This window comes from Petromyzon marinus, chromosome 4 (assembly GCF_048934315.1).
Source record: "Petromyzon marinus isolate PM22_M1 ecotype Great Lakes invasive population chromosome 4, UKy_Petmar_22M1.pri1.0, whole genome shotgun sequence".
NCBI lineage: Eukaryota > Metazoa > Chordata > Hyperoartia > Petromyzontiformes > Petromyzontidae > Petromyzon > Petromyzon marinus.
In genome coordinates, this window is record NC_133670.1 from 19,505,563 (window position 1) to 19,532,452 (window position 26,890).

The window sequence follows — 26,890 nt, forward strand, 5'->3', positions numbered from 1 at the left end:
GTCAACAAGTATGGTTAGTGGTGCCCTAGTGGGGAGGGAGGGGGCTTGTTCTGCTAAGTACACAATATTTCTGAAACAGACATTGCCATAAAAAATATATATATTTAGATGAATGACATTTGCTAACATTATTTGGGTTTGGTTTGAAAACCAGGAGTTGGTGGTCATAAACTATAATTTGTAAATAACGCGATCTAACCCAAAAACCTTTATTATGTGTAAACCAACTTGCCACACTTGTGTTTTAAACCGATTTCTCGAGTCACTATTGAATGTCGTTTCACAACAATCTGCATGTACAGCTGTTTTTCTCGCGGCAGCTGTCGACACGTTCCATTTCCTCACGATCGAATGTATCGCGTCGACGGCCGCCTTCGAAAACCTGGCATAGCGTGAGCAACTAAAGCCTAGTTTCTCCGCAGAACGAGACCTTTGGCTCCGAGGCACGTGGGGAGACTGGCGGTGAAGATTCTGACATGCTCTCAGCAGTAATGGCGATTGGGATGTCAGGCTCGAGCCTCGCCCAGCGTGAGGCACCAGAACCCAGGGGCTCCCTCGAGCCTCGCAACACATCGGAGCCTGGCCTGGCGCGGGCAGCTGCACCGGAAACAAACCCAGCTGCAGATGAGTTGGCAGGGCCAGCAGTGACGGCCGTGCCACGGTACACTCCCGCACAGGCGCTCTCTTCTTTGCCTGTGTACACGCGTGTCATGGGGGAGCTGTCGGCTAAATCTGCCACTGCCGCCGATGCCTCGCTTGGCGGTGGAAAAACAACCGCGGCGGCAGCAGAGGCCAAGAATGGCGACACCACACCCCAGCAAAAGAAGAAAAAGTCAAAGGGTATGTATGTTGAACTTGTTTCGCACCGTACGTAGCCAACCGTGGTAATCGGAGGTGCGGGAAGAACTTGAGAGGGAAAGTATTTCTCTATATTCCTGTTGATTTAAATGTTCTCAAAACTAAAATACTTCAGAGGACAGCAAGTGTTTGTACAATGCAATATATATTTATTTAAATATCCCTGCTTGTACATTACTTAAAGAGCATGCCCTTTAACGAGTCATCACATTCATGGCAGCATGCCACGGACACCCTTTCCACCTCGGGGAATGTATTTTGCTGAGTGAAATTATGTTGCTTGTCTTTTCTCCATTTCCAAATCATATCATGAGACAAATAATGCCTTCAGAAATGTGACAGAAACAATGCATCTCATGTGACAAGAGAGCTGCAGAAGATTATTATTATTATTTTCATAGACCTTATCCTTCAAACATCCTTCCAGTGGCCTATTTATTATTTACACAATAGACATGCTTTCCAATACACTCTGCTATGAGATTATTCATCGCATGACAGTCAAACCAACATAATAAAATTTCAGCGCTATAATATAGCCGAATTAAGTACAAGCCCAAATTTAATTCGACGGTTTTGTCATTGTTGACTGGACTGAGGCCAGCAAATTGCCATGCTTGAGAAGGCCGTTTAAGCAAGGGCGGCCAGCCCTTATGAGAACTCAGGATCTCAGCGGTACCAGCTCGCCTCTCTGCTGAATAAAACTATAAACAAGTAAATTAAAACAAGTAACTTGAAAGCTCGCTCGGCTGGAGCGGTGAGATCACCTGGTGCTGATGTGGTCGTGCTGCTGAATGCGTGTGCTGCTGCGTGGTGCTGCGTGCTGCTGCCTGTGCTGCGTGCTGCTGCTGCTGCATGTGCTGCGTGTGCTTCTGATGCTGCTCTGGCAGACGAGAGGAACAAGGATGGTGCCGCTAGCGAAGAAGGGCCCCTGCGCGTGGGTTCCCGCGAGCGCCTTTCCCTGGGGAAGGGGCCGCTCAAGTTCCTCGGGTGAGTCCGTGGCATTCCATGTGGTGTTCCGGTCTTCATTCACAGTGAGCAAAGTCTATTGCTATTTAATTATAAATAACTGAAATAAATAACGTAACGTAATTATTTGTCATCATAAAAAGCTAATTTGTTGTGTTACATTTTTTTTTAAACCCTTATCTGGATGTAACATTGCGAACAGGAGTGATATGCTTTGTAAAAATGTAAATTACAAGCGATGTTATTTTCTCTGTAGGTACACAACTTGTAAACATTTGTGGAAATGACCAAGACTACATTTATGATAACATGTCCCAGTCCAGTGTGAATTGTGGTTCGTGCTCCCATCTCTCATTTGTCCTCATGTATTCTCTCTTGACTTAGGGCCCCACTGCGACGTTCCATGGGCAAAGGGAAAAAGTCTGAAAGACACCCCAACCGTTACTCTGCAGCGAGCAAGTGAGCATGCCAATAAACTACATTGGATTGTCAAGATTACAACAGGATAATATTACACAGTTGTATGCCCGAAAAAACAGAAGCTAATACATCAGCTAAAGTTTCCGCATGGTCTATGATGTGAGAAGAGTAACTCCCAAGTGATTCTGAAGCAGAACACGTAACCCCTTTTCACTACCATTTTAGTTTTGACCCCGTGTGAAACGTGCCTCTCTCCTCCTGTGACCTCTCGCGGGGTGACCCCCTCTCACATGACCTCGCCACCATCGCCCTGACCCCTGTGCAGAGACTCCCACGAGAGCCTCGGGGCAGGGAGCGCGACGTTGGAGCGCGAGCCGCCGCCGCCCGTCACCACCTCGTGCATGCGCATGCCCTGGACCCGCCGTGGCTCCGGCTCTTCGGACGAGTTCACCGAGAGCAGCCCTGCCACCGCGGGGAGTCCCCAGAAGGTACCCACCCAGGCCTGGGCAAGCGCACAGCCTCCCCTGGGCGTGCCACGATGACTAAGGCCCCACACTAATTGGTTCACTCTCTAGTGGCAGCATTCAACATGAACTAGTGTGTGTGTTTTTTTTTGTGTGTGAAGATCATGGATGCGTTTTCTCTCTCAATATTAATGTGGCCTAACTACATTTCCGAGTTATTAGCATCTTGGGATACCTCTACTTTTATTATGTTTCATTAGTCATGTCATACATTAATGCAGCCCTATTATAGTCAAAGAATTGTAGAGTCACTGGGTTAAATCAGCAGGCCCTGCTCGATTGCAACAGCAGGCCGCAGCAAGGCCAAAGTGCAGCCTGTCCCACTCATTGCTGAGGTGGGGGTTAAGGGGTGGGGGGTCACTGTGTCATGAATCCAAGGATGAGAGAATATGGATATGCATTCAATATCTGGTATTGTACACCATTACTATGGACTTTTATGAGACATTTAAATAATGCCTTCACATGTGTCTTGTTTCATAGATTTTTTTAATGTTTCTTTAAAGTTGTTGCCAGTTGCTTAAAAGTGATATTCATGTCTTACTATTAAGTTGTTTTGTACATTATGCAGTTAAACTGAGAGCTCAGGATGTACCGTTCTCAAATCCACATTGACGTGGCCATGTTGGTTGTTTCGTTCAGACGACCTCAGCTCTCACGTCCTTCTTCAGACGTTCACTGAGGGTATAGTACACAGATGTCCGTGCGGTTGCTATACACTCGTGCATGCTCTGTGATGTGCATGGTCAGCTTGTACCATACTTGGGGGCATAAACAAACTCCGTTTATCAGCTCTGAAACCATTTTGGGATAGCGTTATAGTCGGCCATTTAATGAGGCAGTTTTGACCAGCATGCAGTGCAATTCACATTCACCGTGGCTGCCTCCGGCAGCTGAAACCCAGAAATGGTTTGGCTGAAAATAAGCGGGGTCTAGTTACTGCTCTAACTTTAACTGTTACACCCTCTGGGCATGTCTCTCAATTTTGTATTTTTTGTGTGTGTACGTAAACACCGTTTGAGAAGCATTACAGGTTCTGTTGAATGTGGTTATTTCCCAACTGGCGGAAGGAGATCTGTGGTGGATCACATGCTTTTGTTGTGGAATTCCTAAACTCTTTGCCGACAAAGCAACAATAAATCACAGCCGTAACATGGACGTTGTTAGGCAAACACAACCCTGACCATTTCATGTCTTTCAAGCGTTTAAAAAGCTGTAGAGATATTTTCAATGTTTTGACTCTTGTGTTCAATCAAAGATTACTCGCACTGATCTCGATGAGTGTCGATTGATCCTTTGTTGCTCAGGATTGCAACAACCATATCATGTGAGACACACATGTACAAACAGCAGGTAACATTTTAATCATCGCCCATTATTTTATATGTACTGTTGAAAACGTGCCTACTGTTTGTGCACATCGCCCCTGTCATACTGATCCCATGATGATTGAATGTATAAGTGAAGTGGAATTGTAAGGTAACTTAGTTTTTATTAAAATAATTTGCACTGCAGGGGTTTAATTTGGCTTCAGAGTTGCAAACCAGACTGCTTAATTAAAATACCACATGGCATGCATGTGGTCTTCTTGTTTTGAGAATCACAATGTTTTAATTTTTTTCGAATATAATCAAAATTTAGACAAGAGTTAATGTAAAATCTGGCCATCTATTAGGAAGGTGTGACGAGGCTGTGATCCAATTGTTTAGCTTTCTCTCTGGTGTTTGTATTTGAATGCATTTGCACTGTGTAGACGGGTGATGAGCTTGTTAAACATTGCAGGAGTCTCGTGTACTTTTTGCTACAGAATTATACTCCTAGCCATTTCCTTTTTATGTATCAAATGAAGTTGCTTGTTGTGGATAGTGTAACCTGGCTGAGGTGAGCACTGAACCTGTGTGGCTGGTGGGGGCGGCGTGGTTGCTTGCTCCGCAGAGGTCATCCGGCAGTGGCAGTTTCAGCCCCGGCAGTGGCGCATCAGAAGAGCTGCCCGGCATGATCACGGAGCCCAAGGCCACGGGCCACTCGCACACATTCGTCCTTGCTGCCAGCCAGGTGCACACGCACGCACACACACAAGCCTGTACAACACAAGAGTACAACACTTTCTAGATTTACATCGTCTCAAAGTGTCTTTCTTTCAAGGCTGTCTCTGTACAGAAACAGTGGCCGTATTTTATTTATAGGGACGGCAATCGGCTATAGCCAGAGGAAAACAAATTACAAGTCCTAACCCTGAATTTGAACCGGGACGCAGAGTCGACAGCGTGCATGACTTGGAGAAGGGAGTTCCAGACTAAGGGGAAGTAGACGAGAATGATCGACCTCCCACTTATTGAAGGTTGACTGGGGGCTTCAGCTGAGAGCCTTAGTTGCTGACGCGTAGAGTGCATGGACGGGAGCCGAGTGAGATCAGTGGGGAGTTGTAGGCGGGGGAGAGTCCATGGAGGATCTTTAAGATGGTGAGTTCGATCTGGGATTGGATTGGGAACCAGTGGAGGGATTGGTGTGTTGGTGTGAGCGGCTTTACAGGTGTGGGTGAGAAGACTAGCAGCAGCAATTTGGATCACCTGGAGTTCGGAGACTAGGGAATTGGGGAAGCCGTATAGGAGAGAGTTGCAATAGTCTAGTCAAGTTGTGATGACGGCACGGTTTAAGGTCTCGGCAGCAGCTGTGGGAAATGTTGCGCAGTTAGAAGTCCTGCAGATTGTGATGTGTGGAGAAAGCATTAGAGCTTTTAATCAATGATAATTCCAAAGTTTTGGACTCTCTTCAACTGATTATTGTCACAGGTTAGGAGGTTTACACTCAAACTGGGTTCTTTACTTTCTTTGCCAATTACAGCAAGTACTTTATCTTTTGGATACATTTAGCTGCAGTTATAACCAATCCGAGCTGACACTGCATCAAGGCAGGATGTGAGGGCGGACTGTTCTGTATTTGTGCTACCTTTACAATTATGAAGAGAGTGGACTGAATGCATTAACCTTGTGCCTAAACTCCTTTTGTCGTCAGCCTGGAGCCAAGGATGAGCCGTCCCCTTCTCGGGGTCATCACTGGCAAAACCGTGAGGTGGAGGAGTGGACGTCACAGCAGGTGTGCCAGTGGCTCATGGTCCTGGGCATGCAGCAGTACACGCAGCAGTTCGAGGAGAAGAATGTCACTGGGGAGTATCTTCTGCAGCTGGACATCAACAAGCTGAAGGTGTGCGGAGAAACATCACGCCCGGCACGCGGAGTCACGAGCGTGTAACGTTTGTTACGCGTATACAAACGTGTCCAGATTTGTTCACGTTCGGAAGTCCAAAGGGCATGTGTATCAGCACAAGTGACATGGGCCTCCTATTTTGAAATCCTTGCTCGCCGAGGGCCTGCACTTGTCATCAGCAGTGGCTCGGCGGTGTTGCCAGAGACGGCCCGTATCGGTGTCGGTAGTCAACCTCTCTTGGCATCTTCCACCACATCCGACAACCAACGTTCAACGATTTTTTTAAAGATGATAGCGATTTTCTTCAAGGCGCTAGTGACTTAATAACATGATTAGACGTAATTGCCATCGTCAGCTGTGATATATGTACGTATGTTGCACTTCTCTCGGACCATAGTAGCCAAACCGCGCTGTGATGTATACACTGCTGGATGAATGTGTGCAAAGAAGTGTAGAAAGAGGTGTATACTTCAAATTACACTTGGAGACAGGAAGAGAACATGGAGATTGGAGAGCATACACATTCGATTGTTGCTCTTGCTCACCGATGACTTTAAAAAAAAGCGATTATATGAAGATAAAAAAAAATTACTGAATTTGGCAAAAAGCCTAGGTGTGACAGAAACTAAATTTTCATTTTCTCTATCGACCAACTTTTTTAAGGGTGCATATGAAGCAGCTCTTCCTAGTGTGCATAAGAGGTCACCTCTAGATATATCTGTGATATCAACTTCCATGGGATATTTTCATATGTTAGTTAATGCACACCTCTGCAACCGTTGTGAAATGAACATGTGTGGCATGACACGGACAGAACAATTGTAATAAAATTGGGGAAATAGGACAAAACAACCCGCATTTGACCTGTGCGAAATATTGTCATTCGATATTATGGGAATGTGACAGGATGCTCCATACGTTGTGCATGGATTGAATGAGTTCCGTAAAGAAAATAACTTCATGATCAAAACACGATTCTGACTTCTTGTGTGTTAATTTGCACGGCAATGTGGGTTGTGAACGAATCCCTAGGCTCTGGGCGTTACCGATGTAAGCGACCGAACCATTATCAAGAAGAAACTGAAGGATCTCAAGATGGCCATTGAGAAGGAGCGCAAAGCTCAAGAAAAGCAAGCAAAGCTGAAGGAAAAGTCACGGAAGAAGGTTGACGGCATCCCGAGTGGCCAGTCGGATGCATGAACAAAACCAAGAAATGCGTGCGCGTGTCACGTGCAAGGCACCGCACGGCCACGCTTTGAGGCCATTGGGCACAGCCACATGTAGTTAACCTCGTGTCTCCAGGTGCCCGGGAGTAGCCTTGTCCAGGGAGTGCCTTCATACCCGAGTTGCTGAAACGCCCGTCTTCGAGCACAGAGTGGGTCTTGTTGTTCGGCCTTACAAAAGGTGTGCAGCTAGTTCCGCCAAACGAATGTAGTGTCTGCTCGACAGCTGAATTGTGAAACATAACACGGACCTCGTGGCCCCTAAGCTAACAGGGAGACTGGCAGGGTACCTGATATCTTAGCTGTTATTCATTCGCATTGATGAAATATTTTTTTATATGAGAGTGATTTGGGGGGAGGGGTTTTACTCGAATTATATTTTGTATTAATGTGGATTCCAAAAAAAAACCAGGTCACTCCTTCCTGTAAATAGAGGCTCTACTTTAATGATCGCTTGCTTATAATGAACTTTTTTTCATATTTTAACTGTGGGACCAATGTAAACAATGAAGGAATGCACTTTTAAAACAAATTAGGTGTGATTTCGTAATTACTACTGGCGTGTACTTTTTACAGAGAAATACCGTTGTCATTTTAACTGTGGGTGTGATACCTCCTCGCACTCCGCGTGTCGTCATCACGCAGGGGGAAGAGGAGAGGTGCCCTCCGCGAGCAGAACAAGTAAATTAGTAAAGCAACTCGCTCGCTGTTGCACGTCTGAGCGATGATCAGCTTGGACCACCCGCCAAATGTTGTACGTTTGCCAAGCGTTGAATGTGAACCACTGTTTATTACAGAGCACTACCGTTGCCGTCAAAACACTGGAAACTCTTTATGTAAGGTTGGTTTTATGCTCCAAGCGTCATTTTAATCAACGCATTTAATGTATCCTTTTTAAACAATCGACACGGTATAGCGTTGTTTTTTCACTCGCCTTCACGATGCTGCTGTTATGCTGGGATAGATTTAAAATTGTTGGGATTTTACCTTATGAAATAGAAATATCATGCAAGTGCACTGGTGTAGCTTGATCTGATGAGGGCTGTAATTATTTTACGTCGGCTTTTTTGGGGATTTTATTTTGTGGTTTTTGTTCTTAACAAAGGGTGTATATTGTGGAAGCATTTTTTTTCATTAACCCGTATTATTGTGCTCTTTACTGTCCATTTATTCGAGCAATGATTAACTTCTGAATTTAAATACTCTGTGACGTTGGCACACACCATTAGCCCGGCTGCTGCAATGACTTGCTAGCAAATACGAGTTTTCATCTAAAGCAGTTTTACTTTTGAGTAGGTTTAGAAATACATTTGACATTGGATTTTTATAATTGTGGGATTACTACTGGAATATTTGTTTTTAATTTGTTACAATGCAGACAGGTTACATTCCATTTTTAAAAGTTATTTGGACAGGTGAAATTGCTTTTGTGACCTTATTTAGGATCTTTGCTGGTGTTTGACATTTTTTGTGTATCTTGTCATTGATTGTGGAAGATAAGAATAGTTCATCTTAAAATGTGTAATATTTTCCACGAGTTGAGTAAAATAATAAACTGGCTAAATCAGCTGAATGTTTCTTTTTTATGAATATTTGTCTTTAATTCCACCTAAGGTCGAGGATTTGACTTAAAACAAATGCAGTGCTGTGTTTCGTTAAAAGTTACAGCCAACTGGTCCTGAGCATGTCTGCTCAGCAGAGGGCGGTATACGCATTACGTGGTGAATCTTCTGAATATTCTTGGTTCTTTCGGTAAAGTCACGTAAATAGAAAATAAATAAAAAAATATTGAAAATAATAAAAGCATAAAACCCACGTTTCGACTGCAACACAAGCGGTCTTCATCAGGCCTGATTTTCAATTGATTATTTTTATTAAATTTAATTATTTTTTTGTTTTCTATTTACGTGACTTTGCCGAAAGAACCAAGAATATGAATTCATGCAGTCACGAAAGTTAAGTCAGAATCTTCTGAAGTTGCACTATTGGGGGGTGCTGTGCTTTTGAGACGCTAGATATATCTTGACCATATTCTGCCACTTTTTGGTGGAATTCTGCCCGTTTTCCTATAAAATCATATCCTTTCTCATATTTGCAATTCACTTGGGGCAAGACATTTCGACAAGTGTATAGGAACTCCTCTTCAAGAGGCAAGTATGATCTTAAATGGATCTGGGATTGTATTGGAGTCAGCAGAGCAATGTTAGAGTGATGTGATCTTGTTTATGGATGCAGACGAGGGATTTGGGGAGGCTATGGAGGAAAAGAATTGCAATAGTCTGGGTCCGTTTGTGACCAAACATTTACAAGTGTCTCGGCAATAGCTGGAATACGGAAATGGTGAATGTGTGTACCGATGGCGGTACGAGGCCCTGCAGTATTTTCTGGGAAGAGAACGAAAAAAAGGTAATGCCTATAACATACTCCTAAAGCAATAACATAACCATCATCCGCAGAACAATCACCACGACTGCAAAGTAACCACAACAGTATCATTGCAATACAGTTCACCGCAACAATAATACAACCATAGCAGCCATTCATAAAATAATACATCGGATAGCAATTTGCTACAACACTGAATGCAGTTGACCACAATAATTGCGATAATACATTTTAATCACAATGTATTTCTGTAGTAGTTTGCCGTCATGATTGGGATGTTGGCAGAAGTGGTGGTGAAGGAGAATGTCCATGGTTCAAGATAAGGAACAAGATTGGTTTAGTAATAAAGACGTGACCACTCTGCATACTAATCATACAAATACTTTATTTATTCTGTACATTTAAACAGCAAACAGCTTAACCAGTGCATACCATAAAGTTTACACTTTGAATAAAATGTTTTTGCAAATTGAAATCCCTCGTGCTAAGCTCGTGAAATCCCATCGCTATAATTATACATTATAGGTATAACAGTGAACTGCTGACAGTTTCACATCAGTTAAGAGTAAAAAAAGAAATCCAGTAAGTTACAACATTTAGTTCAAACTTTACATTCATGAAGTTGCATTCTATACACCGAGTGCTGTCTGCAGCACCAATGTTGGATTTCCTTCAGTTCAGGCACGTTGCTTTTTGTTTGCTCGGGTTGGTGTCAACCGGGCTGAGAAGCCACACGGTGGGTGTGCTTCGTGAACAATGAACGGCGTTAAACATTGCTGAGAATATTACAGCTTCATTAGACCTCCTTTGCCAGTGCCAAAATGTAATAATAGGGTTTTTCCCCTTTTTTCTGGCAACAAAACTGAAACCTTTTTGCAAGGAATCATGTCTGCATTAACCACAATACCTGCAGTCAAAATGCAAACAAAAAAACATACTATGATAATATATGCATTGTCCTTGAAACTGATTGGTCCACACCAAGGGACGGCTTTCTTTTGAGCCTCGACCCAATTGGTGCTCGACCACATGACGCCAAAAGGCGTACAGCTCAAAGACAATGAACTATCAAAGTAATTGACTGCAGGTATTGTGGTTAATGCAGACATGAATCCTTGTAAAAAGGTTTCAGTTTTGTTGCCAGAAAAAAAGGGGGAAAACCCCTATTATTACATTTTGGTACTGGCAAAGGAGGTCTAATGATGTAGATGCTCGCCCCGAGCCCTCATTACTTTGATAGTGCATTGTCTTTGAGCTGTACGCCTTCTGGCGTCATGTGGTCGAGCACCAATTGGGTCGAGGCTCAAAAGAAAGCCGTCCCTTGGTGTGGACCAATCAGTTTCAAGGACAATGCATATATTATCATAGTATGCTTTTTGTTTGCATTTTGACTGCAGGTATTGTGGTTAATGCAGACATGAATCCTTGTAAAAAGGTTTCAGTTTTGTTGCCAGAAAAAAGGGGAAAAACCCTATTATTATTATGTTTCTGCTTTTTTCACGTTTGCCTGACAGTCCCGGCCGAGGCCCCCTGTTATTGTCGGGGCGCTGCTTCATGGCGCACAAAGATAAGGGTTCGTTCTTTACATTCCGGCAGAGTTTGCCGTGTCGGCTGCACTGTACCTCAACAGCACGGTTCACCATTCCTTAACGATCACGTGGTTTATTTTTTCAGACAACAGCCCGACGTGTCCACCATCCACTGAATGAATCCACTTCAATGGCAACGGCTCGGCACTGCTGCAATAGCACAGTCCGCGAAGATGCGGACAATAGCTCGTCTAGAGTGTGTGTGTGTGTGTGCGTGGTAGGTCGGTATCAGTAGTGAAGCCGAAATGAAGAATCGTTTACATTGCCGCTGTCATCGACGTCGTATAATTATTACACTTTAACAATTGTACGGCATCAGATTGCACTTTACGTAATGCAATGCCGCATTATTGTACATCAAAAATGCAATTTAGTTGATCGCACTGTGATTTTTGCCTGCCCAGAAGTACCGTACACGTTCTTAGTTCCTAAGGTAGCATATTTACAAAAGTTTAGGCTCTACATTGTATGACTAAAGCGAAAGGAACAGTACCACGGCACGTAAAGTCTCGCAAGTAAAGGCACGGTAACTTTAGTGGCATGTCTGCTATTGCACACGTCCAAGTACTTCATCGCTCATGAGTAACAAAGCCAATTACGTGTCCCCTCGTATCGATCGTACAACCCAAGCCTCTAATTATACCACAGTAGCCTGTAACTGCAACCATTGGATTTCTTTTAACACAAATATACACAATTTTTGTCACGAAACATTGTGATAAGATTTAGGCCCAAAAAATAGCCTTTGGCAGTTATATTCTATTTTGTATATATAAGAGAAAAAAGCAACGCAGTTAATGGTGTAATTCTGGATAGAACTAACCTATTACTATAAGCTTGTCAAAGAAGAAGCTTTAATGACATTCGTCAAAATGACCACTTGTAGTGTTCATTTAAGCAAAATACTGGTGACAGCCCAGCAAAAAATGTCCCAACGTAATAAAAAAAATCCCAGAATGTCCACCAGATTTTGGGAATTTCTTAACACGTGTGTCAGATGTAACTGCCTCTGCAGCTTTTATACTGAATTTAACAGGAAAAAGTGCCCAAAGAAATAGGCTAACCAGTGTGGGGTAGAGCAGTTTCCATCCCAGCGATTCTTGCAGCAACAGTGAAGCATCAGGTCAGCAAGGAAACACGACGAGGTGCAGCTCTGAATTATCTTGAAGCCATCGCTGCGAAATCGCTCTTGACAGTAGTTATAGACTGATAACCGGGGTTTAGACAGATGGGGTCGAAGGGGGCTCCGATTGAGAAGGGACGCCGCATGAGTGTTGCCCCCTCATGTAATTATATAATGGGGAGATGGAGGGGTGGGGGGTGGGGCACGAGGTGGTTGCTGGCGGGACCGTGGGGGGCCCCCGGGTGCTCAGTAGTACGTGTCCCGCTCGTTCCAGGTCGTCACCCACTCCCTCCTCTTGTGCTGTCGATGAGGCGCCGCCGCCGCCGCCGCCGCCTCGCGTGGCTGCCGCTCGTCCTTGCGGATGCGCACGGCGTGGTACTGCGGCACCGTGTCGTAATAACGCGAGCGCTTGAAAAATCCACACTTCATGCGGCGGGCCGGCGGGCGGGCGGGCGGGCGGGCGGGCGGGCAGGCGGGCGAGGGAGGAGGAGAAATGAGCGTGAACATCGAAAACCGTCCAGCGAGCAGTCCGTGACGGTCGGTCACAGTGGCATGCGTTGTTTAACAGAGGTAAGGCTGTGTTGGTTCTCCTTGCCAGAGTGGCAGTTGTTAATCAGGCCAATAAGCATTCCTGAAGGCGTGAGTTCACGTGACCTTTGGGAAATTACATTCAAATAAGTTTGGTTGTTTCAGCTGCCAAGCATTCGGTTGAAGTACACTCGTTGTTAGTCTACTTTGCACCGCGATTTTATGGTGACACCTTAACAACCACCGTTTTGCCAGTGAGGAAAGTGAGCGTGCACATTCACGGGACAGGTTTAGTGGCACCCGTCACGGCAAGCGTCTGTGAAAAAGGCCATCGTCAGCGGGAAGAGGAAACGCACGGCACACCGCGTACATCCAAGTACCGAAAAGAGTGATTTTGGCATAAGGAGCAGTGAGGTTGTCTGAGGGACAAGACAAGCCAGTTAGACGCCTTTAGTGCCCGAGGTTTAGGAGCAAAGCAGTGCCTCTCGGATTCATTCACTGCCTCCAAGCCACAGTCACCATCACCAGCACAAAAGCCGAGAACCTGTATGCTTGTATACCTTTACCAAAGAAGGGACAGAAGGGGTTGGTTAGCACTACGCCTCAGTAGCCAATTTGTCCTTCTCCGAAGGCTGGACCTCTATCTTAGCTTTGTGATATTTAGCTTCGTATCGCGCCTCCGTGGTCTTGCGCGCGAAGAATCCACACTGCAAAGGGACAGGGCAACGGGATGGGTGGCACATGAGCAGGACCGCGCACATCTCGCGAGTTCACAGCGCGCGCTGGCCACCCGCTCGCTCCACCCCCCCCCCCCCCCCCACTCCTCCACCGCCCCTCCCGCCAAGTCGCGCAAGCAACAGCGCCAATGGATTAAGAACGTCGGTATGCAGCTGGTGACCGTGGCGCTGGCGCTCGTCACCTTCCACAGGAGGAAGACGAGAAGTGCGAGCACCAGCACGCCTGCCAGCACGGCCAGAAGGATGATCCACCACGGGATGCTGTGGTAGAGCGGCGCCGTCTTCTCGGGGAACACCGTGAGCCGCACCTGCACCGGGAAAGGAGGGGGGGGGGGGGGGAGTTGCCCAAAAACGTGAAGCGGCTGCGCGAGGCTTCGCCTGCGTCTCGAACGAGGGCGGCGAGGCTGCACTCGCTCCCTTCGCACACGTTCGCTGTGAATTGCGTCGCGTTGCAAACCTCAGTTGCGTGCGGTTCAGGCGGACAAACAATCGTATGCACTTGCATACGATTTGAAGGTTAGTTTGATGGGTTTTAAAATGTGGTTTCGAGGCAGAAGTTTGGCTGTACCAACGGATTAAGTGCATGCAACGCGTGCCCACCGAGTCTCGGTTTTTTTTTTCCTGGCTGCGATTTTCACTCGGAACGCAGTGGGTGGTTTGTCAATGAGATCGTCAAAATCGCAGTGACCCAGTGCCATCCACGCTGCTGTGCAATCCCGACACACTCGTCACTAGAGGGCGTCATCATACCCACGATTTATCAGGAACATAACCACGCCTGTTCGATTCAACCCCCCCACCTCCCCCCCCCCCCCAAATCGTGCTTACATCGTGATATAACCAAAGCCGTTCCTAGGGTATGGCAAGTCGGGGTGATCACCCCAGGCCCCGCGCTTTGGGGGGGGGCCCGCGCTTTGGGGGGACCCCACGCTTTGCCTTCACGGTGTCAGATGTAATACTGCCGGTTAAGTTTGAAGGCGTCAGGGGGCCCACACCGTGTGAGTTTTTCCTGGGCTCTGCACCCCCTCCCCCCCCCATGGGCGACCCTGGCTATAACCACCAAGATTCCCTGCCTCATTTGGCAGGACATCTTTCCACGGCAAAAACCACAACAAAACCACGGAGAATCGCTGTCCCACGTGCAACTCATGCCGGGCAACAATACACATGTTGAACGTGCCTTTCCAGAATCGCACTGAAATCACATCGCTCCCATCGACAAAAAAACAGTGTAGTATAGAAAGCGGTCATCGCAAACAGAGGTCTAAATACAGTTCAGCGGGGGAGTCTGGTAAGATGAGATGCTCCCCGCTAAAGTTATCCACAGCGATGTTAGAAAATGTTTTGCGAAATTGCATTGTAATAATACATCCACAAACATAAACGGTTAAGTTGTTAACCATCTGAATATTTCTGATGAGAATCTTGATAGCAAACAATGGAAATAAATTACTGGGGAAATTGTTGAAGAACTTAACAAAGAAAGTTTAACACATAGCCTTTCACGACCAATTATGGATTATATGGATTAACAAAGAAAGGTGTAAGATAAATGTGAAATATATTACGTAGACTGAATACCGTTGCAGTGTTTGTAATATGTGCAGACATAATTAGACTACATATATGTTCACTTACTGGATAGCCATCAGGCCTGGCGTCTTTCATCACAATGTTGGGACTTTGAGACGAGATTCCAACTGTAGCTCTCGTTATGATCTCCAGCTGGTCCAGGTGGGAGTACTCCTGCAAACAGAAACAACAACAACATATTTATTAAGTCAGCTGGGTCATTCATACCTATCAAGTCAGAGTGATTTATTTTTCAATTTGATTAAAGCCGCAAATATACAGCACCAGGTCACCTTTGCAAGAGGCTTAATATCTCAATGGGTTCTTGGTAAAGTAGAAACAGCTTCACGAGAGTTCTCAGAAAGTGCTGCATGCCTCTTTACATTAATAATATACAGTATTGCTTTCAAAGATATCTAATCAGCACACTTCTCCATATGACCTGTGTATCTCACTTATCTGTACTGCTTGTACTTCCAACACAGTGAGTGTGCGGACACAGCTTGAATTGTGCGAAATCACGGTGCATGTCTAGTTTGGTCATTTCTAGTTTGGTCATGTCTAGTTTGTGAGTGTCTAGTTTGTGAGTGTCTAGTTTGTGAGTGTCTAGTTTGTGAGTGTCTAGTTTGTGAGTGTCTAGTTTGCGAGTGTCTAGTTTGTGAGTGTCTAGTTTGTGAGTGTCTAGTTTGTGAGTGTCTAGTTTGTGAGCATCTAGTTTGTGAGTGTCTAGTTGGTCATGTCTAGTTTGTGAGTGTCTAGTTTGTGAGTATCTAGTTTGTGAGTGTCTAGTTTGTGAGTGTCTAGTTTGTGAGTGTCTAGTTTGTGAGTGTCTAGTTTGTGAGTGTCTAGTTTGTGAGTGTCTAGTTTGTGAGTGTCTAGTTTGTGAGTGTCTAGTTTGTATCTAGTTGGTCATATCTAGTTTGCGCGAATCGCCGTGTGTATGCAGCGTGCGAGCCGCGTGCCCGGCACCTCCAGGAAGGTACTGTTCCACAGACGCGCCCGCAGCTTGATCTCAGCGACGCTGTCCATGGCTGTGAGCGGACACTGCAGGGTGTAGCACCGTGCCGTGCCGTCCCGACAGTCCTGCCGGAGACAAGGACACACACACCTCGCAAACAGCCATTCAAATACCTGCAGCCCGCATAGCTAGCAGCGGTCTATGTTGCAATAGGAATTGTAAACATTGGAACTCAACGCAGTAAACTTCGCACATATTGGTGTTGCGCACAAAATGAGATAGCGATACGCGTCAACGCGGCGATCTGCACAGATGGGGAGACGTGCACAAGCGGTTACCAGCTTGAGCGATCGCCGCTTGTCGTTGGACGGACTTATCTCTGGAGCCACTTTCTGAGCGGGGGGCGGCGGCCCTGGCACTTGTCGCTTCGTCTTATGCCACACGCTCTGAGGAGGGAAACGCGGTGAGTGGTGGCGCAAGCCGCGAGCGGACGGCAGAAGGAGGCGACCGCGTGGCACTGCCCACGCCTGCCTGAGATGAGGCTGCCTCGATATGGCAATTTGACGAGACATCGCGTGGCATAAGCTGCACAATAATCATCTTATCGTCCGTTTTGTACAAATGTTGACATGTCGTTAAGCCGAGCCTTTTTTTTATTGTCTTAATGATCAAAAGCAATTCGATTAGTGATTTGCAAGACTTTTTCGGAAGCCATTGATGGAAATGTCAGTCATATCTCACATAATCGGTGTCACTATTTAGTTATTGATTTGGTTGGTTATTTATTTAATTTTGGGGTCACCGACAAAAGTGCGTTGTAAGCTTTATAAAATATGAAGTTGCAATGATTATGTATTCTTCTAGCCTAAATAAAATGTCCAAAACATGTATGGGAGTCTTATATTGAGTGAACTACAATTGAACAGATTTTAATTAATATTAATCCAAACTACAAGCAGAGCAAAGCACTAAACTAAACTATTTTTATTTTACCAGGTAAGGCCCCTGAAGCTATATAGCTCTTTTGCAGAAGCGACCTGACCCACAAATGATCGCTCAACGAAGTGGCTTATCACGTGGAAATGTATAGCAGCCTCTACAACGTATGTCTCTGAATGCGGAGGGAAAAACCTGAGAACCCGAAGAAAAATCCACACGACCACAGGGAGAACACGCAAACTCAAAATATACAGGCGTCAGGGTCTGGATCAAACATTAACACCTCGCCACCGCGGCGCCCAACAATATAAAAAATAAATCAGAAATACAATTGCAAAGTTACAGGAGCACAATATCGCGATAAACGTATCGTGAAAATCGATACCTCATCATCGCGTCGTTGACAACGACATGGCAGCCGGCCGGCCTACCTGGAGGCCCAGCTCGTTGATGCGATTGCCCGAGGGATTGCAGTGCGTCTCCCGCGTGCCCACCATCTCCACGCTCACGAGGTAGAGCAGCCATTTGCCATTGGGGATCTCAGCCGGCCACGAGATGCTGATGAAGGCGCTGCCCAGAGATCCCAGAGACTTGCCCAAGTTTAAAACCTTTGGCATGAAAACAAAAACAGGGCCGTACGTGGTACGTTTTTAGCTGTTGTAGTTTACGGCCAATAAAACTGAACAAAAAAAATCAACAATTTTTTCTTTTTTAAATGACAAGTGTTTTTTTTTTTACATATTGCAAGGCATAAGGTTTTGGATGTAAAGCCAACGTATCAATACGCTCTCACTGCGGTGGCTTATTTAAGCTACAAGAAGCAGATTGTTTTACCTAAAGTATAAAAAAAACGTAAGTAAAATAATAAAAATTCTGCCAGGGGTTGTCAGCAAGTGATGCGGTGGTGAAACAAGGCTCAGTGCTGGCAACACTCCGAGCTACCGCATGGCTTCATTTGTAACTGCGCCACGTCCGTGCCTCTGCGGTGCTGCTCCCATCAGCACCGCGGGGGACGCTGTGGCTTGCAAGAGAGACATCCCACGGCACTCACTTTGAAGTCGTATTCTATAAGGCTTCCCACGTCTTCCTCTGTCTTCATCACCGACTCTCCCCTGATCTCTCCTCCAAATTTCGCCTGGGACGGCTTGGTGAAGCTGAGAAAATAAAGGGCGCGTGCGCGTGAGTGAGCCTGCTTTGGCCGATGCGCTGCGGTCGAACATAGCGCGAGGTTTTCTCGGCAGCCGTGATCGCGGCGCGGGCGATGACGTCGCAGTGCGAGCGGCGCTCACGAACCCAGTGACCGTAAGCGCCAGCTCGATGACCACCTTCAGCTTGGCCGACAACGCGTTCAGATCTGGCTGCTCGCTCGTCCTGGGGGGGAACACCAATGTCGCAGTCACTGCCATCGGCACCGAGCACCACTCAGCGGAACTCGTGTTTTAACGCGCCAGACTCCTGCTAAATATGACACCCAGTGCCACGCTCGCGTATCATTTAAATAACAGCGCCCGGGAACAAAAGGCCGCTGGCAGGGTATGCGGTCGCTTTGGTTTTAAAATTCACAGCCGCGGTGAATGACTGCACGCGTTCGATCCAAAACCAACAGTCGTTTTTAAATGCGGTGAGAGGAGGGCGTACGTGGTGAGTAGCAGAGCCGTGCTGATTTCCGATGTGTCCAGAGTTATTCCAGAGGTACTGAGGATCAGGTAAAATGACACCTGAAGGAAAACAACATAATTATTCAGCATTCTTATTCTAATTTTAATTCAACTCGATCTGGTAAAAGGAACTCGGGAGTTTCATTGCAAATATCCAGCCAGATGCAAATGCGGCTGTCCCGTTTTTAAAACTGCCAAGTTATTTACTCCGATGAGCACGATATTAAACGCGACCCTCCGTGACCAGAATGTTTTAAAATCGCGGCCGCAGCGTTACGTCACGCGTCGTCTTAGTCGAGGTGACGTAGGGTCGCGCGGGGGGGTCAAGACGAGCGGTTACCGCTTGGCCGCGCTTCAGCGGGTTTCCCAGCTCGCAGTCGGCCAGCGACCCGTTGGCGTTGGCGACGCACACCAGCTGAACCTCCTGCACAACGACGGCACACGCCGGCCCCCATCAACACCGTTTCCCCTCCCACACACTCAATGCTCAACACTGGCAGGTGTGGGCGTGTGCGGGCTGCTACGCGGGATCAAAGCAGCAGCGATGAAACAAATAAGAACAGGTTTGACCCTTTCTGGCAATAAAACAGCAAATGTTAAGATGTTCAAACACCAAATAGAAACCTTTTGCAAGGAATCAAGCAGCAGCAGCCTTTTTTTTATTTATTCAGAAGCTAAAATCTACCCGCGATGCATTCTCTCTATCAAAAGGGCAGTATTACATTGAGAGAAATACAGTACTGTGCTTTTATTTCAAGTCGCTACCTGTTCAGCAGAGGCAGAGCAGCGAAATCCATTGTTGTACTCTATGCTTCAGCATCTATGTTCCCAACTTTCGACAACACACACCGCTTCGCGCGGCGAATTATGGTCAAATAACCCCCTATGACTTGCACGAGGTGGGGAGGTCCTCATCCAGCGATGGATCGACAAAAGGCATATACAGTTTGCAAAATAAAGTTCTTATATTTACATTTTCGGCCTTTCATAAATTAACGGACAAACCAGCAAAGCAGCCAGACACGGGAGGCAGTAGTTGTTTCCGGGGCGCAATAGCAGCAGCCAGCGAAGTGAGACGAAGCAAAGCACAGGCTTACAATGATTTGTTTGCGATGACCACAAAAGCCACAGGACCCACCTCTGGCACAGTCTTTTTGCGGAAGCCTCCGTAGCTGACGGCGTCAGGCAGGTTCACGATTAAGTGCGCCTCGTGAGCGTCGTCGCCCGTGTTGCTGATGGAAACCTCCAGGGCCAGGTCCTTCTGGTCACTCAGGGAGAACACCTGCTGGCCTGACATGCTGCATAGGCGCGTGCGAGCAGCACCAACACTGGTCTGAGCGGCGGATGACGGCATCTGCGGCGGGCAAGGGCTTCACGCTCTAGCTTAGTGCGACTTCAGAATTATAGGGATATTATTTAACCTCATAATGAATAAAGTCTGCATAATTAATTAAAACCCCATCATTGTTGTCCTTCCCCCGCGCCTACGATTAGCACGTTTGGCTACGTACGGTGCGAAATCATCATAATAGAAAAATTGTATCGGCCCGGAAAACTGTAAGTTTCAAAAACACACACAAATGTGTACAAAGTATGCGGCCTTTATTTACGATGTAAAAGCAATCGATCACTGCCTGTCAGTTGGTAACATTTTCTCTGATTTATTTTGATGTTGATCTCAGACTTGAGGACTAAAATGCACTCAATCAGGAAATTCTGACGGTTTTACCATAATGCCACATTTTTTTAGTATGTGCTTGAACAATGAGTAAAGTTTAGTTTATTTTTCATTGATGCTTTTGCAGTATAAATGCAGTGGTGATATTACCACATACATTGAAAGGCTGCGCATGGAACTAACCCCCAAGACCAGCACAAATGTATCTTTCCTGTAGCTGCACGAGATGGTAAGAAGCGGCGAGGAGAAATGCGTTTGCATTCGCTCACTGAGATTTGTGCATCTTGGTCACCACGTCCCTTCTTCACTCGTGAGAAATCTCCCCACGTATGCATTGTGCGGTGAGACATGGACACAAAGTTCAAAACGGTCACCTTTTGAGGGCTTTATACTTCTCGTTTTCCTCTCTGGAGCAGTAATTGTACTTGAGAATTAAGTTGCTCTGGCAAATGTTGTCTGGACCGCATCCCTCCTTGACAAAGTTTATCTGGAGCGTGAGCAGAAAATACAATACAAGAATAACCATATTCTTAGTTCTTTCGGTAAAGTCACGTTGAAGGGAAACAATAAAATAATAAAATATATATAACAATAAAAATTCTCACGACGTTTCGACCATAACACAAATGGTCGTCATCAGGTGTGTCGGTTTGCATAAATTTACCAGTCAATTTTATTTATTAGAACTTCTGCAACATCACTTCTGCAATTGTGTTCTCTCTGAGGAAGCTTTAACTAACTGCCATCGGTGCGTGTGTTTTCACTTGAAGGAATCAACTTCTATAAATCCAACACTGGAACTATATAACCTCTCGTTACGTCCTCTCCATAGATAGTTTTCCAGCTTAAGAAACAAAATATCAACACATTTGACTCTAAACCCAAAATATTTTGTTCATGTAAACATTATGAAAGACAGGTTAAAAGCAGATTTTAATTGGCTGTCCTATGAAGCTGCCGGAGCATTCTCCTGTGGCCAGTGGCAGGCCATGTTTAAGATTGGAGCAGTGCCAGGCCTCTGGGCCTCTGGGCCCCTCTCACCTCGGTCTTCATGCGGCTGGGAACCTGAGCATCCAGCACAGGCTGCAGGGATAGGCTGGCCTGCCTCTTCGTCTTCACAACCTGGTTGATCTCATATGTCAGCTGCAGGGGGATTGGTCTCAGCTTGTCCTTTATGTTCTCCTGTGTACGCCAGTGGCAGAAACATCGCAATGAATCAGCAGTTAGGGTATTGTCCTATATAAGGCTTTTTCACAGTGGCATCAAGAGGCGAAAAATGTCAGCACAGGGATCACCGTTCATGTTTTGTTTGCTGTTAGTACTCAGCCGATTACTACTGCCACCCTTGCATCGTTTGCAAATTCAACTATAGCTGCAGCTAGGCACGAGACGTGATTTGCAGCACCAGGGACCACTGCAGCATCGCGAATCACAGGAATCCCTGTTCCATTGTCCCATATGTCCAAAGGGATTTGGTCGAAATAACAATATCAGCACCTAGGAGTTGCACATTCCTGGCACTCGGATGTAAATGCAACTAGACCTTAGGCCACACATTGCCACCAATGGCCAGCAGACCGCTACGGCTTTACATGACAGCGTGCCTCCGTGACGCTCGGTGGTGCGATGGGCGGGGGGAGTGCACAGCACGCCCGGAGAAGAACGGGGCAGCGGGCGTCCTCACCTGCAGCTGCATGGTTTTCTCTGTGCACTTCTCCCGCCCCTGTCCCATCAGCACCAGAGAGCCGCTCAGCACGTACTCCTCAGGGGAGTTCGAGCCCCGGTTTAGGAAGGAGACGCGCGAGCCCAGCCCCTGCTTCCTGCGGTCCATCTCCGCCTCGAACGTGTACGTCAAGTCTGCGGGCGGGGAGCCATGGCGTCAACCGAAGCTCTTTGTACACGAGAACCGTTACATTCCCATGTCAACGTTGTGGTTCCACATACAAAACACGATGGTCTTCAGTGTGCGATTACCAGTACTGTGCTCATAATTGCGTTATCATGGGTGCAGACTTTGTATACTCACTAATGATTGGGTTGTAATTCGCAGGTTTTGCTTTATATGAGAAACAAGCCTTCACCTTTATGCTGCGGGAGAAACAAAACAACAATGTAAAGTGTTTAAACGAAACAAATGTTTGAAAATATAAATACATAAGTATTCGAGTGCAATATTTTAGTAATGACTCATTTACTTGAAAATGTTAACACATTACAACTGAATAAGTAAATAAGTAATGGCTGACAGATTCTTTGCTCACGCTTCCGTTAATAACTTTACCAAATTCTCTTGTCATTTTCACAGTTCTTCACGTTGATGTCGATGTCTTTGTCAGACGTCACCAGGATGTTGGGAGTAATGACAGGACGAGCCCTTTATACGAAAACACAGATAAGGAAGACAATTTAGACAACATTAAACAAATTTCTTTCCACGACACAGCCAATTTAAAAAACATTCCTTCACACCACTACACACGTTACCTGAGCAGAGCAATTTTGTCTGACAGTGACCCTATGAGGAGATCCGGGTATGTGTTCCCATCCACATCCATCCCTCCGGTGATGGAGTAACCAAACTTCTCCACCTTGTAGTTGAAGTCGTCCCCACTTATTGCCTGGCATGGAAAGAGGAGCAGACAGACGCACGTGAATTGGTGCACAGAGCTACGAACCGTGTCCATGGACCTAACGACAAGCACCCAACACGCACGACGGTGTCAATTTATCTTTTATTTTACGGCACGTACTGATTTACAATCACCTGAGCCTGAAAACACGCAGGAAAAATATGTAATATATTTAAAATACGGTAGATTGATTTCTCTTGCTTGCAGGTACAGTAAAACCTTGGATTGCGAGCAACTTGGTCTGCGAGTGTTTTGCAAGACGAGAATTTTTTTAAAAATAAATATTCGTTTGATAAACGAGCGAGGGTCTTGCGGCACGAGTAGTGTACGTATACGCTTTGTCTGTCGAGCGTCACGTGATCACAACTGATATACGAGTGCTCTGATATACGAGTGCTTTGGATTACAAACACGTTTCCGGAACGAATTATGCTCGCAACCCAAGGTTTTACTGTATTTCATTTTAATCATTCTGCTCATGCCCACCCAATGGATATTCCACCTGTCACTGCGGCCGTGAAAGCTGACAAAGCCGTTAATATTGCAATTGGTAAATCATGTGCACCGTAACCAATGTGGCCGATCGTGTTTTTAGCGGATCACAGCTGGGCTGTGGTCAAGATTTAAAGTGTGTTCTGTTCCACCGGGTGAGGGAACTCAAGGGGACCAGGATAGGAGTCTTCTTTGCAAGAGTGACCTGGGTCACCGTTCTGACGATCACCTGAGAAGCTTTCGGGTTGATGCCCATCCTGCCTCCGTGGTAGATGAACACCTTCCCAGATCCATCATAGGGAGCGCCCACAGCGATGTCTAAAGAACAGCCGGTCACGGTCGTGTCACTGCAGAATTCCTCAGGCTTTCATTCACCAAGTTGAATAAAATTAGATTTTTTAAATATATTTTTTTACTTCTCACCACAACCATCGCCGGTTGTGGGGAGGATGGTAATGGTGGTGGTGATGGCGGTGAGAATTTGATTTAAGATCTTTGTTACTGTTTTTAAATTATATTTTTTTCAAGTGGATTTTATACCTTTAAAATTATTTCGTATTATTTTGCATTCGAAGTAATTGTGCCTTGGAGGGAGTTCTATTCCAGAAAGGTGTCACAGTCTAACGACATTTAAAATTTACTTGACTTGAGCGGTCTATAAAGCTTCTGAAATATTGATAAATCATTTACATATATTGCATTCTCTTTGGTTCTTTCAGTAAAGTCACGTAGGTAGAAAAAATAATAGATCACGACCTTTCGATTGCAACACAAGCGATCATCATCAGGCAAAATAAAAAAAACGAAAAAAAGGACCTCTTTCTTCCGCCTGATGACAAATTGCTTGCGATCGAAACGTCGCGATCTATTATTTTTATTACCTACGTGACTTTACCGAAAAGACCAAAGAGTATGAATTCCTGCAGTCATGAAAGCTTCAAATCAAGATATATTGCATTATGAATGACATTCTTGCATATGGCAATACGTTACAAATTATAATTAAACAGAGAAGAGAGACAGGGGTGTGTTATTATTTTTCACGTTACTTACCCTCGAAGCCATCTTGGTTTATGTCCCCAATGTTGGCCACGGCAAGGCCAAACATGGAGTCCTTGGTGCCATTGAGGCGGATAAAGTTGTGCTCATCGAAGCCGCCCCGTTGGTTCATGTAAACATACACTGCCCCTCCAATGTCCTCCCTCCGGTCGAAGTATTGAGGAGCTCCCACGACCAGGTCCAGCCACCTTCAACGACATGACCCTCGCGCTTAAAAAAAAAACAAAGATTCCCCGTATAGCCTGGACAGACTGCTGGGGCAAGTGCTGTTAGCAAACACCTATTAGTGCCGACATGGCACACGAGGAGGTGGGTGGCCAACACCACACCTAGCCGCCTTTGTCTCCCCAGTGGCGATGTTTCCACATGACCGGTTCAGATTATAATCGTCACTAGTGTTAGCCGTGAGCGGGAATCTAACTTGAGTCGCTGGGTTTGTAGCACATCGTGCTAACCGCTACACTACCACTCCCCACAATCACACACACACGCACATCTCACCAACTCGCGCTGCATGGAAAACACGACGGCTTGCTTTTTTGCATTCGCTGAATTGTGTCCAGATTGTTCCCATTAACAAAAGTTAGTGATTCAGAAGAATTCGAGGGCAGGCATGACCACGGCAACGTTGCACGCTTCAAAACCTTTGTTTGAGCATCGTTTCTCCCAAGAACATCGTCCCTCTCTGGACAACCGTAACTCGTGTCGTGAAGTTGCCCTGGGATGTGTCTTGGCGTGATGAGGTTTTGTTTTTTCTTTCTTTGCCCGAAGCGTCACGGTACATGCGGTCGGTTACCCGTCGTTGTTGAGGTCGGCCAGCGTCACATCATAGCCGAAGGAGGAGGCGAGCTCCTCGCCGTAGATGGTCTGCTCCGGCGTGAGGCTGCTCAGTGAGTCTTTCTTCAGCACGACCACGGCTCCCGTGTGGTTTGCCCGCGGTGCTCCTGCCACGAAGCTCAGCCTGTTTCTGGCCATGACACTTTTGCCGGAGTCCATGGAGAACCCTGCGATGTGGGAAATGAGAGAGCTGGTGCTGAGATTTTCTCAAAATTCACAGATCTTCTTTCCAACGTCGTCAACGAATGGCGTTTGTCAGGACAGGAATATAACATGAAACGAGGAAGAAAGATGCCTGAGCACACTGCTTTCACGAATCACTGTTTGAATCAGCAATTACATCTATATGATTTCAATTTTTTATATTATAAGCCATGATCTATCCACTGCTGCATATATATCATGGCAACAATCCATCTAGCTCCTACACGTGAGCCAATCTGATCCCTCCTTCTCCACGGTGGACATCACCTCAGGCATATTCTCTCCTTTGGCTGCCCTCTTTCATACACCTCATCCATCGGTTAGCGTCCCTTTGAGAAATGTGTTCTACCCAAATCCACTTTTATTAAGAGTCAACATAATGCGTGTTTCTGTGTATTTCAGTGCAATTCCAAGCATGCACCTCTCCATGCTCTGATGTTCTGTTTTCAGAACATAAGAGCATGGAGAGGTGCGATATATCCGGGACAATTATTGTCTGTCACTGGGATCATGATGATGAAATAAGAGACCAGCGCAAGAGCAGGTTGGAGTGCGTTTGTAAAACTAAACTTGATAATAAAAACAACATACTGATAGGCCTACGTAAGACCGTTTTTCACCAGTGCATATTACCTGCCGTGGCGTTTAACACTCGTATAGGATGGAATTTACCTTGAGTCGGTTGGACGCAAGATGAAGTTGATAAAAAAAAAACAATACGACAACTGGGAAACGGTGGATGCTGGTGAGATGCAGAGAACTCCAACCCAACCCTCGGGCCAAATATCCTTGCTGCACAGCCACTAGACATGGGTTCTAATGGCATTGAGAGATCAACATGATGGCTTAAGCACTTCTCTCGTAAAACACAGCCACCATAGGCACTAGAAACAGTCACCCTAAACTTTGCACTCGGTAGCTTTTCACCACCTATGTGTGAATTTCCTGCATTGAGCAAAGAGGCTGCGATGTCCTTTGCAGGACCCTGCTTTTATGAATGTAACATGAGCACTATACGATGAAAATGCTTATACGCTACATGTATAGTAGGATCCATTATCATGTTTATTCGTCTTGCATTAATAAATAAATAAAGCGTACCTTTTAGGGCCTATTTTGCCAATGGATAATGAGAAGGCCATTATGTAACAGCCTGAGTGGATTTCAAATTAATCGTATTGGCACACATATTCCGTGCTGGTAGTGCAAGCTAAAAGATTTAAAACAAATGCAGAAGCCAAACATGTAGGAGATAAAATCCGTGACTGCCAATTATAGGAAATTATGTGAAGCGTAACTT

The 26,890-nt window shown here is 45.8% G+C and overlaps 2 protein-coding genes across 7 annotated transcripts in view; one reads left to right on the forward strand and one right to left on the reverse strand.

Annotated features, from left to right (window-relative positions):
- Positions 1-8,778, forward strand: part of LOC116938525 (uncharacterized) — a 34,188-nt gene extending 25,410 nt beyond the window's left edge. Inside the window, exons 14-21 of one of the 2 annotated variants that reach the window (XM_032945695.2) lie at positions 423-840; positions 1,749-1,848; positions 2,212-2,286; positions 2,573-2,735; positions 3,414-3,455; positions 4,707-4,826; positions 5,787-5,975; positions 7,011-8,778. In XM_032945695.2, coding sequence (XP_032801586.2) covers positions 423-840; positions 1,749-1,848; positions 2,212-2,286; positions 2,573-2,735; positions 3,414-3,455; positions 4,707-4,826; positions 5,787-5,975; positions 7,011-7,178 — 1,275 coding nt within the window. In that variant the 3' untranslated portion in view covers positions 7,179-8,778. The remainder of the gene's footprint in view (positions 1-422; positions 841-1,748; positions 1,849-2,211; positions 2,287-2,572; positions 2,736-3,413; positions 3,456-4,706; positions 4,827-5,786; positions 5,976-7,010) is intronic. The other variant, XM_032945696.2, reaches the window with a different exon arrangement.
- A 1,171-nt stretch (positions 8,779-9,949) lies between these two features.
- Positions 9,950-26,890, reverse strand: part of LOC116938524 (integrin alpha-6-like) — a 38,030-nt gene continuing 21,089 nt past the window's right edge. For 2 of the 5 annotated variants that reach the window (XM_076059817.1, XM_032945693.2), the window contains exons 6-26: positions 25,346-25,553; positions 24,544-24,737; positions 23,720-23,808; positions 22,853-22,986; positions 22,650-22,742; positions 22,395-22,456; positions 22,053-22,225; positions 21,410-21,550; positions 20,743-20,855; positions 19,829-19,988; positions 19,031-19,114; positions 18,671-18,750; positions 18,326-18,403; positions 18,084-18,186; positions 17,464-17,640; positions 16,432-16,539; positions 16,105-16,218; positions 15,202-15,309; positions 13,746-13,871; positions 13,393-13,533; positions 12,586-12,721 (exon numbers count right to left, since the gene is read on the reverse strand). In XM_076059817.1, coding sequence (XP_075915932.1) covers positions 13,423-13,533; positions 13,746-13,871; positions 15,202-15,309; positions 16,105-16,218; positions 16,432-16,539; positions 17,464-17,640; positions 18,084-18,186; positions 18,326-18,403; positions 18,671-18,750; positions 19,031-19,114; positions 19,829-19,988; positions 20,743-20,855; positions 21,410-21,550; positions 22,053-22,225; positions 22,395-22,456; positions 22,650-22,742; positions 22,853-22,986; positions 23,720-23,808; positions 24,544-24,737; positions 25,346-25,553 — 2,456 coding nt within the window. In that variant the 3' untranslated portion in view covers positions 12,586-12,721; positions 13,393-13,422. Of the gene's footprint in view, positions 12,722-13,386; positions 13,534-13,745; positions 13,872-15,201; positions 15,310-16,104; positions 16,219-16,431; positions 16,540-17,463; positions 17,641-18,083; positions 18,187-18,325; positions 18,404-18,670; positions 18,751-19,030; positions 19,115-19,828; positions 19,989-20,742; positions 20,856-21,409; positions 21,551-22,052; positions 22,226-22,394; positions 22,457-22,649; positions 22,743-22,852; positions 22,987-23,719; positions 23,809-24,543; positions 24,738-25,345; positions 25,554-26,890 lie in introns of all 5 variants that reach the window. The other 3 variants (XM_032945691.2, XM_032945689.2, XM_076059807.1) reach the window with 2 other exon arrangements.